We start from the raw sequence: 19,687 nt of genomic DNA, 5'->3' as shown, positions 1-19,687 counted from the left end.
TGGTTGTGTTGTGTGTATTTGCAACGCGTTTGTGTATTTGGTTGTGTTGTGTGTATTTGCAACGCGTTTGTGTATTTGGTTGTGTTGTGTGTATTTGCAGCGCGTTTGCTGAATGCTGCGCATGTGTTGTCAAATTAATGAAGTTGTTTTCTTAATTTTTGTCTATTTGTATGTTTTCTTAAGTTGCAGGGCGTGTGCCTCTGTCGGCCACCGTACATATCATATCATAAAAGTATTGTACAAGAAAAGAAAGATAATTATGCAATAATGCATGAATCCCAGTTTACACCTGCACTACTCCAGTCAATATTTCCATTTTCTGGCTACTCTGCAGTGTAATTATAAACCATGGGAACCAATTTACTCAAGTCTGATATTGTGAACTTCTGTCTGGCCTCTAAGCTCAAAGGTCATGTGGATTTTGATCAGGACCAGACCAGGTCTTAAAGAGGATGACTGCAGTCCTGGCCTGGGTTTCGAATCATCCTGGACTGTGGATAAACACAGTTGGTTGGTCGATCGGCCTTTGACCAGAAGAACAGATTCTGCCTTAACAAGCTGGAAAGGTGTCACAGATCTATACACTTATTAAACCTGTTGACTTGTCTTTCAATTTCAAAGCAGAAGTATTCAATGCATGGAATGATTGTATGAGAGAGATATACAGAGAGAGAGGGAGAGTTCTGACCTTGATCCCTCACTGTAGGACAAACATTAATTCCTCAGATTTCACACATTCATTTTCAATTAAGTTCTTTCCAGCGAGGTCACCGGCGCTCATTTTGGATTAGATAATTCGGTTAACAAGAATAACAAATATCCTTCACATCCCAGGTTAATGGGATGATTGAAAAGGTGACTGATGTACAAGATATGACCCAGGCAACATGGCAGTTATCAAAATAGGAACTAAAAAACCCTTAAAGTCAATCATGAGTGCTTCTCTTATGTATCACAGACAAAGTTACTGATGGCCTTATGGCATTGTACTTCATAAAGATCTGGATCCACTGCAGTGTTTACAAGTGGCTGTCTATGGTACTGAATACTGAATAATCAGCAGTGGCTAAGAGGGACTAATTAAGCGTTTATGGGTGGAATGTCCTCCCAAGGACAAGTTGGAAGTATAACCAGAAATCACTCCATCAATATTTGAATGAATATTAGATGTGTAAGATGTACAGTTATTGTGGACTAATTATGCCATGCTCAGCAGCAGGATTTCCACCTTATTTTAGAACATTTAAGATATACCAGTGTCATTTTTTTATGAATATGGGTCACTTAGTATTGTATACAGTGACCCTAAGACAATATACAATGTCCAGTTAAGATAAAGGGAAATCATCTAATCTGGTGTCAAAAATACCAATTATGGGTAATGTCTATTAATGTCCTGGCTTTCACAGATCTGCATTCACCAGAAAGTACACACAGCATTAATATGCTTGTTTTCTAAACAGAATTATATGCTATATATCAGACAGCTCGACATTTCTTACTTAGATTGTAAATCATTGCCTCGTTTTATGTAGTACATTTGAGAAAAAGCACACCACTGTGGCTTTAATTACAGTGACACCCAAATATATTTCATTACATTATTTTTTTTTAATTACTGAAGCAAATCCAAAAATGATAATAAGCCTTATAATAATTATTGAGCCTAATTACTAAATGTGTATTGCTCATTAAATCTCGTTCCCATCAATCACATCACCATCTACTGCAGCACTGCTAATAGGCTGCCAGTGACCCTGTGCTAGAGTATGAGTATGGTGATGGGCTGCTTCTCATTCAATGGCTGGGAAAAAAATTGCAGTCTCAGCAGTTTGAATATTTCATGCTGTCCTTCGCTTGAGAGAAGCTGCTGTTATAACATCAGCAGCTCGGACAACCTATCAGTCATTTTTTGAGCATTCGAAGAGCTTTTTCCTCTCGGTAAAGTCTCAAGCCAACTTACAAACTGCATTTAAACATGCAACCACAGTACATCACAATACAATACTTTCACCATTCTTACGCTCAAGAATTTGTATTTGTATTTGAAAATGTATCACAAACATTGTTCTGTGGGCCGTAGTTTACTTAGTTCAAAAGACTGCAACCTTTTTATGTCATTCAGCGTGCATTTGAGTGCACACTACTCCACAGCGCTGTGGAGATAGGTCTGCACCCTTAGCCTTTACCATTAAAATCTGCCAACTACTATCCTCATGTGGCCATTTGGCTACATTGCACCTGGACAAAGTAAACCAGTATGTTTTTATTTCCACATCTAGGAAAATGCAAAGCAAGCTCACATTTAATCTGCACCATGCACGACCTGGTTCACCATCTGTTCATGTATCCCAATTTTAAGGTTGCCTGAAATGGATAATAAAAGTGCTGATTCATCCCTAACTAAATCCCTAACTCTAATTTCTAAATTCCAACACTTGCATTATATTTAAGGTGTACACAACTGTGGTCACACCACTTATTGTGCAGTATGTTTACAATGATGGGAAATATGATGCAAAATCACATTTAAAGACACTACAGCATGTTCTAAAACATTACAGCAGAGTTGAATCAACATCTGTCTGACAGTCTCTGTACTGCAGTAATCTTTAAATACTTTTTCCTCCCACTTATTAAAAAAATTAACAATTTCAGGGTAAGACATATATATTAACATATTAAGATAAGATAAGATAGACTTTATTAGGATAAATTTGTCTTGGGCATTCGAGAAAACAAAAAAAATGTAACTTTAATTTTAAAAATATGAACACATATACAGGTGGAGTTCAAAGCTCATCTGATTTCCTGTGCAGAAAATATGAGGCTCTCTTATATTCTAAGGGATTATTCAGTACCTCTAAATACAATATAATGAATGTCGAGATTACCTTTGTGGCTGTGATATCATGCTGCGGATGAAAACAACTGTGTCTAATTTCATGTCTATGTTAATTAAGGTCACTCTATAAAAAGGACTTACTATCCACAGACACAAGGAAACTGGTGGGTCAAACATGTTTGGTCATTAATGGAAATAAAATAATTATAGGTACAGAAGCAGTTTTATTCTCTGCAGCAGAATCCAGTCCTCTTAGCAGGAGGGGAGAGATGTGGATTGATTAAGGTTGATAAAGTTACCTTGTATTAACTTACACCTGTACTATTACTGTTACAGTAGAAACATATCTGATGCCATGCCTCGACACAAACATTACTCGTTATTTGATAAAAGATTTTAATTGTAAGATTTAATTGTGAGTTCAGTGCTTTGTAATTGAGGCACATGAGATTAGTTAGGCTGAAGTCTAAACAGTCACATTTTTTTATTGGTTACAGGCAAGATCATTAGGGATGACATTTAAAATAAGTCTCAAGAAAATACCCATTATATTAGTCTGTAAAAGTATTGCAAGTTGCAAGTGTTGCTTTTAGAGGAGTTAATGTAGATTGTTAGGTAAAGAGTGCAGTGGAGCACATACAGCTGAGTGCCATCTGTGCTGACTGTCATGTCCCCAGAGAAAGTTAATTAGGGGTCCAAGCCCGAGTCTGGAAGAACCCGGCGGTAGCAAAGCTACGCCGTTCGCACAGCAGGGCTGTGGAACCCTATTGTTTTTCTAAGGATTATTTTTATTTTTCTTCTCCGCCTAAAACTCCCGCTACAGCCTAAACTGTACATGGTGGGGGGTTGACGTTTTCAGGACTGGTCCAAAACTCCGCAAGGACCTCAGGCGCAACAATTGACCCACTTCCACCACTAGGTGGCGCTATAGCAGAAAAAAAAACACGTTTGGCCCTATAACTCCCACACCATACACCGGACAATCAAAAACCATACATCCAATCGTTCCCTGGATCCAACTGAATCATGTGATATAGGCCACGCCCATTTTCCACTTTAATGAATGTAAAATCACAATTTATCAAAAAGCTACTTTTTCGATCTCCTCTTAGACCGTGTGACCGATTGGCACGAAACTTGGCAGGTAGCATCTCCAGAGTGACCTGACAAAAAGTTATTAACAAATTTGTGTAGCTAACTATGAAAACACCAACTTTGCCATATCACGGCCAAAATAAATGCTATCAATGCCAAACTTTAGACACTTGTTTGCCATGACGCTCTGGAGGTCCCCCACACGTTTTACAAAAATCGGCCACTAGGGGGCGCTACAAGTACAAAAAGTGTATATCTCATGAACTGCTCATCCGATATTTCCGAAATGTTGAGGGTATCATCTACGGCCACTCCTGAGGCCACACCTACAGTGGGGTACTGATTTGTCAAAGTGGGCGTGGCCTATGGGACCCAGGTTTGGATTCACCACTTACACTAATGTGAGCAACTTCAAATTTACAGCGTACATGTACAATGGTTCATGGACCTCACATACCAAAAATTACACACATGGACCACTAGGTGGCGCTATAATGACGTAAAACGTATTTTTGGCTATAACTCCCACATTCCACATCGCACATTAGACATCCTTACATCCACGTGTTCCTTGAATAGAGCTGAATCTGATGATATAGGCCACACCCATTTATGCTAAGAGGTTTTTTCGCAATATCGCGCAATGCGCAAAATCAACTTTTTCTATCTCCTCTTAGGCCGTGCGACCTATTGGCATGCAACTAGCATCTCCAGATGCACCTGACCAAAAGTTATCAAAAGAATTTTGCTATGTTAAACTATTCGCAATTTACAAGCAAACTAATTTTCGTAGCTAGCCACAAAACATGAACTTTAGCATATCTCGGCCAGATTAATGGGTATCACAGCAAAACTGACTGTTGTTTGACATCGCACTCCGAGCCTCTGTACCAAATTGGGTGAAAATCGGCCGTTAGGGGGCGCTATAATGAACGTAGACGCGTTTTGGCAAATAACTCAATGCATTTAAATGGGAAGTTTGCAATGGTAATATCTCACCACCTATGTTGGTGATAGACAGGCCAAATCAACCAATCAGATCAACGATATATCAAACTCTTGCCGAAACCAGCTGGGAGAAGAGCAAAAACATCTTTTCCTCCGAGAAAAGCCTCCAGTGCCGTTTTTTGCTCTTCTTTCAATGAAGGAATACTTTCTAATTCGGATAAAACTTGCGCGATAGCTACGCTCATCTCATCCGTGGAAGCCGCCATGCTGTTTAGACTGAACAGTCGCTTCTCGTTGCGTCACACCTAAACCCGCCTCAGAACCAACGCTGATTGGTCGGTCGTTTGGCAAACGGCTCCAAATTTTCTCTGTCTCAAGATGCCAGACTGATCTGCCAGTGGAAAACTGGAGCTCGCGAGATCAGGACGGTCTCACGAGGCTAATTAGATGCCGCTATAATCAACGTTTATGCGTTTTGGCAGATAACTCAATGCATGCAAATGGGACACTTTTGATTGCAATTTCTCTGCCGTAGTAATTGCTATAAACACGAAACTTGTGATGCTCATTCGGCATGGCGCTCTGAGGCTCTGTACGAAATTTGGCAAAGATGACCCATTAGGGGGCGCTATAGTCAACATAGACCAGTTTCGGCCCTTTTACTCAATCAATGTTAATGGGTTATTTGCAATGGCAACATACCGCAGACTTTACGGCTCACGCCCTCGATATTTCCCGACGTTTGCCTCCCCACCGTCACGCTTTAGGTCCCGCTTTCATGCGCTCCCTGGGTCGACGGGGGCGACTCGCATCGGGGGCGACTGGCGCCGGGAGGCTTGGACCCCATCATAACTGCTTGCAGTTCTAGTTATATTTAAAGTTTCACACAGCAATTTCACGCAGGCTCTCTGCAGTGAGAACACAAGTGTTCATTTTATATCCATTACCTTGGAGTGAAAATAATTATAAATCAACAAATACATCAGATCAGCAGTTTGGGTGCAGCCATAAATCACAGGTACTGCTAGTTAACAGCCAGAGAAGTTTGTTAACATGTTAAACTCACATACAACTTTAACAAATAAAGAGTTTTGGAGTAATACATTACATTTTTACAAGGAGTACATGTCTTTCTTTTTGAAACCCCTGCTTTCAAGCCGTGGCCAACTGTTTCCTAAAAGCCTGCACTATAAGTCGCTATCCATGGTCCTGAAACTCTAAATCCACTGTTGGAGCTCTCATTTCTGCCCATATCAATTCAAGGAGGGTTTTTTGGCCCTGCCTTATCAGGAGCCCATAATCAATGCATCTATTTTTACCCAATAACCTACATAAATCAAAGCCCAGCCGAGTAAGTTTGCTCTTGGTGCAAAGTTTGTCATGGATTTATTGCATTACAGGTTAGCCAAGGTCACTGTAACATTCAAAGATAGATTGACTTGAACACACAATACAGCTGCATAGCAGGGAACCCAGAAGACATTAATTACATAATTATTTATTGCCTTTCTGTACTTATCTTACGTACTTGTCTGGCACTCTGACACTTTCATGAGATTCCCCTTGGAATTTACAACTAACATTCATTTTATCATCCAAAAGGACATGATGACCCAAGACAAAAGAATCATGCCTCTAAGATACTCTCTAATGAGACCCAGTTGTTATGGCATCACTGGGGAACAATGCTTAATGACTTTGCCTGTAAACAAACAAACCCTCTACTGTTGAACTTTTGCCTAATTAATCTCTTCCTTTTATTCATTGAAATGGAAGGGAAACTGGGAATGCAACATTTTAAAGATACATTAGTGCAGGGGTGGCGAACCTGTGGCTCTTGAGCCGTATGCGGCTCTTTGCCTGCTCCTGTGAGGCTCTTACTGTGTGGCTGGGGGCTGTGTCATTGGTTGATTGTTGTTTTTAACTTTTCTGAAACATACAGTATTTCAGATAAGTAAAAAAAAAAAAAACACATTTGAATGCATCTGCCAATACTGCCAATACATTTGCCAATTATTTTAAAATGGAAAATAATGCAGCAGAGTTTTGAGGACAGATTCTGCAACCTGAGGAAAAACAGCAGCCACAGATCACCTTCCTCGTTAACCCTTTCACTGCTGAATCCGACTGTTTGAAAGCCCCTTTAGTGACAAATGAGTGAGAGAGTGCTTCGAGTGGCCACAACCGAGTTCAAGCAAGACCTGAAAAGGATTGTGGATAACAAAGACTGTCAGGTTTCAGAGTCAATCTAAGTGAGAAAAAAAAACTATGAAAACTGCTATGTATTATGACATCAGATCTGGAAGACACTGTTGCTGTTGTAGTGTGGACGTGCATGTGTTGTGTGGCTTTTTGCTATGGTGCGTTTTTTTTTGTGGCTCTTTATACCTAACTGGTTGGCCACCCCTGCATTAGTGTTACAGCCCTCTGTACAAAAAAAAATAAAAAGTAATGTGAACCCATTCTCATGTTATGTACACAGGAAGTGATATCAAAACTTCAGTTTAGCACAGCTCATGGCTACTAAATGTTAATTTCACCAATTTAGATGAAAAATCCAAAGGTATTATAGTGACAGTTTACTTCTCTTTAACAACAGACTCCCCAAAAAACATTTCAGCACTGAGTAAAAAGCCCCTACTTAACTTATAACTTTATATTCTCTGACAGTAAATCTCTGCACAGTTTGTATACTGCACTGCACAAAGTTTTCAAAAATGTATTACACTGTTGGACTTCCAAACTGCTTTGAAAGTATGGAGACACTATATATTTTCAGGGTTTCAGTTGTATACACATCCGGTCGGTCCCGATACTGACCTTATCAGTTATCGGCCAGTTGTGTCTAATCCACATGAAATACAGTTTCTTTGTGGATGTCATTAAAGAATTCTGTGTTTCTATTATTACTCATTAAGTCACAGTGGGCCACTGACTCTGTTTTTAGCACCATTGTTACCTTATGCCTGATGTTACCCTACATAAAAATCCCAATGAATTTTACTCAGCGAGGTACATGAACTTTAAATTTGGGGGAAAAGAGAGCACTGGTATCGGATCTACACTCAGTGAGAGCAGATGATGGTGACCTAAACTGAAGTACCAAATCAGTACTGGGAGAGAAAAAGTTGGATTAGTTCTTTCCTGATTATTAGCCCTCACAAACTTAGAAACCCACTTGGATTGTTCCTGGTTTTCATACATGTACGTCTACTCTCATGATCACATTAACATCTGGACTTGAGGTGGATCCTTAAAGTTACACTGAATAGTTGGTACATTAATACTGGTGCCCCCTATATCTTTTTTTTTTTTTTTAAGAATATTTTTTGGGCTTTTCCAACTTTATTTGATAGGACAGATAGGTGAGAAAGGGGAGAGAGAGGGGGGAAGACATGCAGGAAATCGTCACAGGTCTGATTCGAACCCTGGACCTCTGCATTGAGGCATAAACCTTTCAGTATATGTGCGCCTGCTCTACCCACTGATCCAACCCGGACACTTATGCCCCCTATATCTTTACCATTTTTATACCATATTACTGTTTAATAACGACATTTCTGAAGCTCATGTGCTATACACCTCACTTTAAATACCCAACATTGGATGGTGCATTTATTGATTGACTGATTGTGGTTACCCAGAACGTCATTACTAGCAACCTTTAATTTGTTCAGGTTGTTTAAAAGCATTTTGAATTTTCTGCTGCTGCACACAAGTAACTTTTATGTCTTGTGAGTTGTCAGCCCATTCTTCAATAAATTACGTTTCTTTTGGTGATTCTGCAGAACGCTGTTTGTTGTTGTTGCTACTGCATCAAGTTACAGTGAACACAATTTAACAGTTAACACAAGTTAAATGGCACACTTAGAATACTAATTATAGAAAAGCAACTTCAGAAAGGGCTTCAATGGTGTGAAGAGGCTGAGATCACAGGCCTATCTCCTACAGCCCTTCAGAGAAGAAGTGACTATTAGACAATTAGGGGTTTATAATTGAGCTTTTCAAGAACAATAACGACTCATAATATCAGTGTACACCCATTCCCATTACACTCAAGTTTTAATTGAGAGAGTGCAAAACCTTCTAATGGATACAGCTGAGATTAATTAGGCCTAAGCCTGAACAGTACATGTTTGTTTGTTACAGGCAGGGTCATTAGCCAGCATCCTTTGGTAATGACATCACAAATAGGGCTCATTAGCAGGGTTCCCAGGAGTCAAAGAGGCAGGATAAAATCCATTTGTCTAGGGTCACTGTGTCCTGTTTTGTTTGGTGATAAAAGCCCCCTCAGGAAATACTATTCATTGTCAATGTCGTTACACTTTGTTAAGTAATTTATACATTTCAAGTTTATACATTTTTTGAAATGACTGATTAAAAATTGTCTCTATGTTTTTCATTACTAAACAGTGGATACTGTAGTCAGTCAATTAGTATTGCATTTTTATTAGTCATGGTTGAATATGGGAGACCAAAGATGGTTATGAAACAGGCGTATTAGCAGGTAAGTCTACCGTTGTGACAGTAAAATCACAGCTTTGATCATTTTTTGATTACCTAGTTGTGCAATCTATTGTGTTCCAACATTTAGTAATTAAGCCTCAAATGACGTGTAACTGTGTAGTCTAAATAAACTTGAAACATGTATCTCCCCTGTGTCAAGTTATTGTTTTGAGTTTGATTTACATTTTCTGTTTTGTTGTCCACTTCCTGTTTTATTCTGAAGGTTTTCTGTTCTTCCTGGTGTTGTCTTGTTTTACTTCCTGTTGTTAATTTCTATGGGATTATTTTTGTGACTTTAATTCCAAACAAAACTTCTCAAGTATTAAACAAAAATCACTAACTCAAGCAAAAAAACTGTCACCTCAAAGGTAAAACTTAAAACTTGCAAACAAAACATTTGTGTAGTCGTAAACTATTGGTCTTTTATTCGTTTGATAATATGTCCTTTTGTTTACAGTTCCCTCTGCTTCTTTCTCAATGATCAGTCTTTTGCTCTCTCCAGCACGTTTGCAGTTTTGCTCCCAGCTTTCTCGTTTTGCGCTTCTAAAGTCTTTGTTTGCGATTCTTACAGGTCTTACAGGGCTGCGTCCCCATTGGCTAATGAGTTTTTGGAGTATGTGAGTGACAGCTCAGTGCAGCTAAGCTAACGTTAGAGACTCTGAGTCTGGAGGACACACTCAGCAACTCTAAACAGCGGATTCCTACAAGAATAATAAAGTGTAAGTATTGATCATATATATATATATATATATAGTCTGTGATCTACGTTGCAAGCAAGGTTACTAGAAGTTTGTTGTTTCATTGTGTTAAGTTACTAGCTAGCTAGTAAATATATGTAAGTTAGCATTTAACATTAGCTTAGTTGCACTGAGCTGTCACTCACATACTCCAAAAACTCATTAGCCAATGGGGACGCACCCCTGTAAGACCCGCCCACGCGATAGCTTTGTGTCAGAATCGCAAACAAAGACTTTAGAAGCGCAAACGAGAAAGCTGGGAGCAAAACTGCAAATGTGCTGGAGAGAGCAAAAGACTGATCACTGTAAACTAGGGCTGTCAATCGATTAAAAAATGTAATCTAATTAATTACATACGCTGTGATTAATTAATCGAAATTAATCGCATACATAATTAACGGTGCCTGAACCGATACTTTTTAAGAAAGTAAAAAAAGAAAAGAAAAAAAAAGGGTACTAAACAACAGTCGGTGACATTAAAGAATGGCTTGTTTATTGCTTAGGCCATATGGTCAAAATTAAATGATTTAATAATAATGTATAACAATAACAATAACTTATTTCACTAGTAAATTGCTGTTGAACGACAAAAACAACCACCAGATGGGAAAAGGACATTTACAATAACTTCAAATGCACCTTGAGGCTGTAGTTTACCAGTTTCATTGAACGCACCATCTGTGTTGTTTCGCCGACGGCAGCTGCAGATTGTTACATACCGGTGTTGAATCCTCTACAGTAAAACACAGTCAAACTTTACACCTTTTAGCGTTAGCTGTCAGCATTTTAACAGTTTTTAATCCAGCTACTAGCTAGCGGTAGGCTAACGTTAGCTGCTGTCGAGTATAGTGTTAACTAGCGTCACGTGCAGCGGTGTTTGTGTTGCCGTCTGTTTCAGACCATCAGAGAGAAGTGCAGACATATCAGTGGCACCAGATTTCGGTAGCCAGGGTTGGCAGGAAGAAGATTTTAAAAAGTAAATGTTCTAATTAATGATCCAGGCAGCACATTCTCATCTCCCTCATTTTACAGTCCTATGGTGGCTAGAACAGCAATATGGAATGGATTAATCTGCGTTATTTTTTTTAATGCGTTATTTTTTCTCAGATTAATTAATCAAAATTTTGACAGCCCTACTGTAAACAAAACGACATATTATCAAACGAATAAAAGACCAATAGTTTACGACTACACAAATGTTTTGTTTGCAAGTTTTAAGTTTTACCTTTGAGGTGACAGTTTTTTTGCTTGAGTTAGTGATTTTTGTTTAATACTTGAGAAGTTTTGTTTGGAATTAAAGTCACAAAAATAATCCCATAGTTTTCCTGCTTGTGTGATTATCTGTCACACAATTATCTGTCATCTGTCCGCCCTAATGTGTTTCACCTGTGTCTCATTGTCTCTCTTGTGTTGTGTATTTAAGTTCTGTCTTCCCCTCTCCCCAGTGCGAGATCGTCTGTTTCCCATGTGTACAGCTTTTGAGCGTTTCTTCCCTGTGTTCCTGTTTGCCTGATTGTTTTTTGGATTCCCTGGATTTTGAACCTTGCCTGTCTCCTGGATTTTCCCATTACCTGTCGTTATTGGACACTGTTGCTGAGTTTATTTATTTGTTAAATAAACTATTGTATTTTACACTTTTGAGCTGTGCATTCGTGGGTCCATTGTCTGTGTGCATGATACTTATTTCAGAAGAGGGGGCCCCATTTACCCATCCATTTCCCTCCAAATGTGAGACTGCAAGCCCTGCTAATAGATGCAGGTGAGATTAATTAAATTATTTAATTAAAACAGTAAAAGGCCTGCTTGTTACAAGAAGGGTCATTAACCTGCTTTCTCAAATGATGGAATCTCAAACTGGGTTCATTAGAACGACTCTGAAGTGTCAGATGCAGCAAAAAGTAATTTTGTCTGGAGTCATTATGTTTGATGATTGTTTGATGATTATTGCACCATCAGAGAGGATGATGCTTGAGACTTATTTTGTGTTTCACTCACTTTTACCTCTTTCACATCAATGACCAGGGTTGGACCAGGGTTAATCAACCGGCAATTCAAACCAAGCCGGTCAACAAGGGTTGATCCCTGGTCATGACAATTCAGATACGACTTGGGTCACAACCCGGGGGCAATGCATTACAAGGGGAAGTTTACACGTCATATTCAGTGAACAGCTAACTTGTCACATACTCCAGTCCAGCTGTACACCACCAGAACTAGTGTTTTGTAGCTACTTGAATTTGTCATTCTACAGTAGACAGCGAAATAAACCTTATTTTATAATTGTTGTCACAGTGATTACATTCTAAAGCACAAATAAATAACCATCAAACACTCAACAGATGATTTTGTGGAAACAGTTGCTCTTTTCTCCTCTGCATTTCATTCATTGCAGCAGTAAACAAGGAAGTAGGCTACTCTAGTATCAATTTATGACCATTTTAAGACGAGTGGAGAACATTTCTCTTTGGTTGATATCATTAAAAGTAAAGTTAGGCGCACAGTGAGTGACCAAATATATGTTGTTGTTTTTTCAAAGTGTGCGGTGACCTGTGATGACTGTGCTCCTATCCCATTTTCTAAATAATCACATAATTTGTCCCGCCCTGGAAGTAATCGACCCTGGTCGTTGGGTTTGGGAATAAATCCAATTGCTGTGACTTCACTACGTATCTCATGAGGTCACTTGTAGCAGTTGCAGAATGGGTAGTAATGAAGAAGAATCGTTGCCCTTGTGAGGTAGGTAGGCAGGTTCAGCCCTAAAGGCCCTTGGATTGCCCATCCAATGACTGTGTAGACTCCATAAGAGGCATCTGGAAGGCCAGTGTGCACAGGTTAAGTGGAAATGACATGAGTGTGATTGGATCCAATGGAATCAAGAGGCAAGGGTCAATGTAGTTGTAGTGCAGCAGCTGGCCAAAAAATGCTCTGTATTTTGGACTCCTGCCACACTATGGGTCTCTCAAACACATTTAGCCTATCCAGTAGCCATTAAGTTTAGAAACTAATGATGATGTTGTCTTCTTTCTAGTCATGATACATCATTAAGGTCTAGACCAGCACCATTTCTGGTTTACATTAGGACAATTGCAAGACCTGACTGGTCATGAGGTTTCTGACCAGGTTTCATCGATCAGTCAGTTCCTATGTTGGAGTACAGAGAAGTACATAACAAGATGTTATGAGCGGAGTGGTGGGCGTAAGACGGGTTGTGACAAGTGATTTAGAAATATCTATGTTTGGATTGAATATTTATGAGCAAAATACAAAAAATGTTACACATCCTCCCAAAATCATGATGACAGAGAGTGATATCAAGGGTAAATCTACCTTTGACTCTGCTGTCTCACTAAAACTGGCCTCCAAGTGAAAGCAGGCTTCTGTTTGTGATCCTGAAAGCATGCAACCAACAATTATATTATATATCTATATGTTTATTAATTCCTTATTAAAAGACCCAATCAAATGAAAACAGATGTGTCACACCCACTCCCAGATCGATTGACACTCTTACACATACACATTATTAGCCTGTCTGATGGAAATAACGTTTGTTTAAATAACTGATATTTGTAAAGAGAAAAATACAACTGTTCCAAACATTGCTGATGGGGTTTCAGTGTTATAAAGTGTTATTAATTATAATCAGCATGTTTCCTGCTCTTGAGATAAAGATAAATGAGGTGCTAAGAATCATGAAACAATAATAACATGTTTGTTTTGCCTGCAAGATAAGTTAGAAGACATTACAGTACTCTCCACGGGTTAACCTTTAATTTCAGTAAAAGGGCACGGCTCATTATTGTATTGTTGATCTATATTCTTGTTAGTTAGAAGACTGTTTGTTATCTCTGGAGATCAACAAATGATGAGTAGGGTATAATTTCCACTGTATACAAGTCAGACATGCAGATATTCAATGGCCACTATTGGAGTCAGCATCATATGGAGCACATTGTGTAAAACGATCATCAACGAACAGGTGAGCCAAAAGTACACTGTATTCTGTCGCATGGTATATTCATCACTCAGGAGGAAAACATATGGTTTCAATGCCAAACGCATAAGTGTATTTGTGTCCATTTGAAGGGAAAGGATAAGATGCTTTTTTTTTCACCCTCTATTTCTGACCAGAGAGCTTTTACGCACTGTGGACCAGACACAGCCCGTTAGCACGCAGCCTGTGGACTTCAACTATGTCTTCTCTCAGAACTGTTTCAAATGACTCTGTCATCATTCATCCTCCAGGCTTCTATATCATCGGATTTGAGACATTTCCCTACATCAGTGTCTACATTATCTTTCTTGCGTTTGTCTATGTGGTTACACTAGTGTTCAATATTTTATTGATCTACATAATTGCCCGTGACCACTGCTTACATACTCCAAAATTTCTGGCTGTTGTCAACCTCGCAGTAATTGATATAATGTTAAACACAAGCACTATTCCCAGCATGCTAAAGACATTCCTCTTTATGGACAACTTTGTTCCATTCAATATATGTCTGTTACAAATGTATGTCTACTATGCTACTGCATCTCTGGAGTCATATGCACTCGCTATACTTGCCTATGACAGGTTTATTGCAATATGTTTCCCTCTGCGTCAGAACTTATTCAACACACTGCCAATCATGTCTTGTATTGTAGGCGTGACTTGGGTTTACAGTCTGGGACGAGTAGCTTATAGCACAGCGATCATGACTCATCTGTCTTTTTGCAGCTCTGTGAGAGTGTACAGCTATTTCTGTGACTATGCACCTGTATTTAGACTCGCTTGTAATGATTACACATTGCAGTGGTCGGTAGCTTCAGCTAGTAGTATGGTGAATCTGATGGCCCCATTTACTTTTATTATTCTGACATATATCAGCATCCTGATTACTGTGTTCAGGATGAAATCAGTAAGCAGTAGGATGAAAGCTCTCGCCACTTGCATTGAGCACATAGTCCTTGTTGCTGTATTCTACATTCCTATATTCAGCATTTTCTTAATAGGGCTATATGTGCGAGCCATTGACCCAGACCAGCGTGTGCTGAGCCTGTCCCTGGCCTCATGCATCCCACCCTGCATCAATCCTATTGTATATTCTTTAAAAACCAAAGAGATTAAAACCAGAGCCCTGGCACTGGTCCATAGGATGAAAACAAGCCCATGACAACTTTCTTTCCTATCCAAAAGCAATCTGTGGAGGGTTTTAACACTCAACAGTCAATACTGTGGTGTGTGTGTGTGTGCGTGCGTGCGTGTGAGAGAGAGAGAGACCAAAAGGGGTCTTTTTACATATCCGTCATTGTGGAACAGATAAAGCAGGGATGGTACAGGTAGATTGTTTCTTAATTTTGTTTTTTATTACATATTCTCACCAAATTAAACAAGTGAACAAAATACAAGTTGCTGACTTATTTAGACATAAAATATACCTGGCTGTATTTGAATGTAATTGTATGACATTTGTACATTTGACTGCTACCAAATGGCTTTTACTATCGGTTACCTGAAAGATTTGAAAGAGACTTACAGAGCTTTAAATTCAGTGTGCTGCTTGTTCCATGTCAGAAATGCATGCATGTATTAGTCATATTGAACTAAGTTTGGCTAAGCTAGCTCCCAGGGTTCATTGCACAACAAAGACAAAGGTTGACTTAGTTGTTTCGTTCTTTTGTTGATTTCTGGTTGTTTTAAAATCATTAAAGCCTTGCAGGAAAGAAAGGTGTATGTAGAGAAATAACTGTATTTTGGCTCAAATATGTGAACGTCCATTACATTACAAACTTTCTAGAACAAATATTTTAGCTTTTTGACATTTAAAAATTGTATAAAAAGGGCAGAGGCAAAATTGAAATGTATAATTGTACCTGATTTTGTATGTATACTAGAAGGAGAATCTATCTATCTATCTATCTGTCAATTATTCAAATGTGCAACATGTTAGACTGAATACAACAATTACAAATAGAATATTTACTGAAATGAGACATGCAATTTAAACCTGGCTTTAAAGTTATATAGTCACAAGAGGCAATTTGCCTAAAAATATAACAATTAATGTACAGCAAGGACTGGTAAATGTCTGAATGGAAGTTAGTGTTTAGTAGGTTAGAGCTTAACAATGTTATTTGATTAAACAAATAAAAAGGTAGTCTGAGGACACTTGGTAAAAGCAGGTGTAAGTTAAATGAAATGTTTGGGTATACATTCAGTGTTTGTGTGAAGTTGTCTCTCCAATTTTAATTGTTTTTATTCCTAATAGGTGCAACTGAGATTAATTAGTCTGATTTATATACTGTACAGTGAAAGGTTTGTTTGTTAAAGTTGAGGTCATTAACCAAATTCTCTGGTGATGGCAACACAAACGGGGCTCATTAGAACTATTTTGTTTTGGCTCTGACTCTGACACAAGACTGGCTAGTAACATCAACAACTTAAAAATGAATTAAAATGGTCTACTTTAGTTTCTTAACAGACCCCTACAAAAGCTTTAAATATTTTTTTCACTGTCAATGCTTTACACGCTTGTGGCAATCAATTTGGTCATTTTAAGTCAACATTGATATTGAAGCATGGGAAAGAGACGTGCTGACTTTTTCAATATCTAACTACATTGTTTTGTGAGGTTTTAGTAGACTAAACACATCATCATATGGCAGGCATGGACGTAAACCCTGGTCTTCATGTGTCAAACTCCTGTATGATTTGAGTAATTTCATTTTTTTTTTAATCAAATGGTTGAAATGTTTAAAATAAAAACAAATGAGTCTACGACTGCAACTGTCTTTCTCTTTTTTTTTCCTTTCGAAGTTTTAATGGCTCAGTTTGGTCTATAAGGGAACCCAATCAAACAAGATGCTTGCTTAAATTATTCCCCATTTAAAAATAGTTAGGGCTATATTGTCACATTTTTCTTTAAGGTTTATCAATCAATAACCCACTCCTAAGCAAGATCCATCAGTCACATCATAGCCCATTGGTATTCACATTATCTGAGATAATAGGCCTACCCACAATGTTTTTTTGGTTAGTTTCTAATTATTAAACAACTCAAACCATTATAAAATAGGCTATCAAATAATGTTTTAATGAGTATAGGCCCACCTAAATACCACAACATTTGTAACAGGCTTTAAGCATTTATAGTCAGGCTACATGAACTACAGGCACATTATACATGTATACATAGAACAGAATAGGCTGCCTTCAACATAATAAGCTCTCAGTAAGTGAGAGGACATGGACTACAAAATGGTGAGGTGGCCTGCCTGCGTTATTATCATAGACAGGATCACACCAAATCACACGTAACTTCTAGGCAAGTCCTGCCCTACGAAGCAGCTCGATTGGTTGAGGTTAGGCGTAGTGGCTTTAATGTGTATCTACACAGCATTTGCGCCATTTAATAATTGCACTATGAACAATATGTTCATTCATATATCCGTTTATAGGTAAACTTCAATTTAATCACCAAATGACTTCATTGTTAGTTGTTTTCTCGGTATGAAGCGGAACTGATGTATGCATCGACGGTACTATTTTACGGTTACACTTTCGTCCTCCGCTCAAATGCGTCTTCCACGGTAAACAACAGCGTTGAATCGAATGTGTTTGGTCCATAGTTATCATTGACATATATAAAAGATAGTTGCAGGTTATGGAAACTTAATTTCCGTGTCTCGACGGACAGACCTCCCCAAAAAGAAAATAAACAGGTAAAAACAAGAGAGGGTTATGTGGAAATTTGTGTTAGCTAGCTCCGTTCTCGATCATGTTAGCAAACGTTAACCGATGCGACATTAGGTAACGTCAACGTTAAGGAGGGTAACGTTAATGTTATGGTGTTAATGTTAACAGCAGCTAACGTTAAATGACCACGGTAGTTTGACACCGACGAGTATTTTCAAGTCGTGGAAGTATTCTCATCGTTCCTGTACTTAAGTAAATGTAGCAAATGCAACAATTTAAAAAGAATTAATTACAAGTAAAAGTCCTGGTTTCAAAATTACACTCAATTAAATGTACGTTACAGAGGTAAAAGTCAACCTTACTTTACTATCAAATTACTCACTGTGCAAAATGCTATGTATTGGGTTATTATTGATGCATTAACATGTAACGTTAAACACTTAGCTACATGTAGCAACTGGTCGAGCGGAGCTCATTTCAAATGTTCACGCCATCGTAATATGTTCTGAGTCTGTCTAGTGAAAGTGTGAAGTTGCATAAAATGGAAATACTCACGTTAAGTACAAGTACCTCAACATTTATATTTACATATAGTAACGTTACACTACTTGAGTGTACTCAAGTGTACTTACTTTACTATTGTTGCATAAAGATGTGTTACATTGCACAAATGATATCATTGTTGATGAACAATAAAAGTCTCACAACCATGTCTGATATATAGATGCAAAGTGCATTATGATGCAGGGTAGATTTACAACACACTCAACCAACATAACCAACCATAACGATTCAAAAGATGAGAAATTATGATTAATACTGAAATGTAATAGAACATTACTGATAAAACGGAGCAGTACCTTATTAAGTGTTTAAATAGGCCCTCTCAAAATTACAACAGATTTTATAGCCGGAGATTTCGAGATATATTTCACTGTAAAGAGGCCTGAAAAACAGATGTATGCTAAAGGAACAGCTGGAATGTATTATCACTTGTTTATTAATAGCATCATGTGTTGTTCTCAGCAGACCCCCTGGGTCAGCACTGTGCATTTAAACAGGATGGCATCCTCTTCACCCCATGACCGCAGCCGTAAAGACAATGATGATGATGATGACCCTGTTGAACGGATGATATCCCGCACTGGCTGTGCTGAGCTACACTATGCTGTGCAGGAGTGCATGGCTGAACACCAGGACTGGCGTGTGTGCCAGAGCCAGGTCCAGACTTTCAAAGACTGCATGATGAATTTCCAAATCGCCCGGAAAGAACAGCTCATGAAGCAGCTAACCTCCACTGAGTCTGCACCCAGCTGAACTCACAACACCACACACACACACACACACACACACACACACACACACTGGCTGGGATGTGTTGACAACATGTGCTTGAGGTGGAAAGACTGTACCTAATTTAATTATTGTTAATGAAAATAAAGCTACAAAAAAATCTGGATTTTCAAGTGTTTGTGGTGGAGAGCCTAACCGAGAAAAGCACAATATCGGTTTATATGTTGGTTTATAAGTAACAAGAATTGGGTGTACAGAAAAGCCAAAGACATGTTTGAAGTCATTTACACATCTCGGTCACTATTGTATTGTTTAAAAACAAATTTAAAGTGCCCATATTATGAAAAAATCACTTTTTCTGGGATTTGGGGTGTTATGTTGTGTCTCTGGTGCTTCCACACACATACAAACTTTGAAAAAAATCCATCCATGCTGTTTAGAGTGAGATACAGTTTCTGAATGTGTCCTGCCTTCAGTCTCTGGGTGAGCTGTTCAAAATCGGCACGGCTTGTGACGTCACAAGCCGAAACGAGCAGGCTAACCGCAACCATTAGCTCGTAACATGCTAATGCTAACGCTAGCATG

General features: G+C 38.6%; 2 protein-coding genes across 3 annotated transcripts; both read left to right on the top strand.

The window, feature by feature from the left end:
- Window positions 1-13,426: 13,426 nt before the first annotated feature.
- On the top strand, window positions 13,427-16,163 carry LOC116036973 (olfactory receptor 1F1-like). The gene is made up of 4 exons (XM_035991007.1): window positions 13,427-13,448; window positions 14,377-14,631; window positions 14,779-15,232; window positions 16,112-16,163. Exons 1-4 carry the CDS (start codon window positions 13,427-13,429, stop codon window positions 16,161-16,163), a joined length of 783 nt encoding a protein of 260 aa, XP_035846900.1.
- A 1,606-nt stretch (window positions 16,164-17,769) lies between these two features.
- Window positions 17,770-19,268, top strand: LOC116037125 (cytochrome c oxidase assembly factor 4 homolog, mitochondrial). Of its 2 annotated transcripts, none has more exons than XM_031280930.2 (2): window positions 17,770-17,835; window positions 18,836-19,268. In XM_031280930.2, exon 2 carries the CDS (start codon window positions 18,872-18,874, stop codon window positions 19,124-19,126), a length of 255 nt encoding a protein of 84 aa, XP_031136790.1. In that variant the 5' UTR covers window positions 17,770-17,835; window positions 18,836-18,871; the 3' UTR covers window positions 19,127-19,268. The 2 variants fall into 2 exon arrangements, with proteins under 2 accessions (XP_031136790.1, XP_031136791.1); XM_031280931.2 differs by having other exon boundaries at window positions 17,771-17,835; window positions 18,839-19,268.
- The last annotated feature ends 419 nt before the right edge of the window (window positions 19,269-19,687 follow it).

Source organism: Sander lucioperca, chromosome 13, assembly GCF_008315115.2.
Source record: "Sander lucioperca isolate FBNREF2018 chromosome 13, SLUC_FBN_1.2, whole genome shotgun sequence".
Taxonomy (NCBI): Eukaryota; Metazoa; Chordata; class Actinopteri; order Perciformes; family Percidae; genus Sander; species Sander lucioperca.
This window is presented reverse-complemented; position numbering and strand designations above follow the sequence as displayed.

Excerpts from the sequence above, each read along its gene's own strand:
- LOC116036973 (XM_035991007.1), top strand. The coding sequence starts at position 13,427 with ATGACAGAGAGTGATATCAAGG. Across the intron at positions 13,449-14,376 it reads GACAGAGAGTGATATCAAGG|GCTTCTATATCATCGGATTT; the intron begins GTAAATCTACCT and ends TTCATCCTCCAG. Across the intron at positions 15,233-16,111 it reads GTATATTCTTTAAAAACCAA|CAATTTAAACCTGGCTTTAA; the intron begins AGAGATTAAAAC and ends AAATGAGACATG.
- LOC116037125 (XM_031280930.2), top strand. The coding sequence starts at position 18,872 with ATGGCATCCTCTTCACCCCATGACCGCAGCCGTAAAGACAATGATGAT.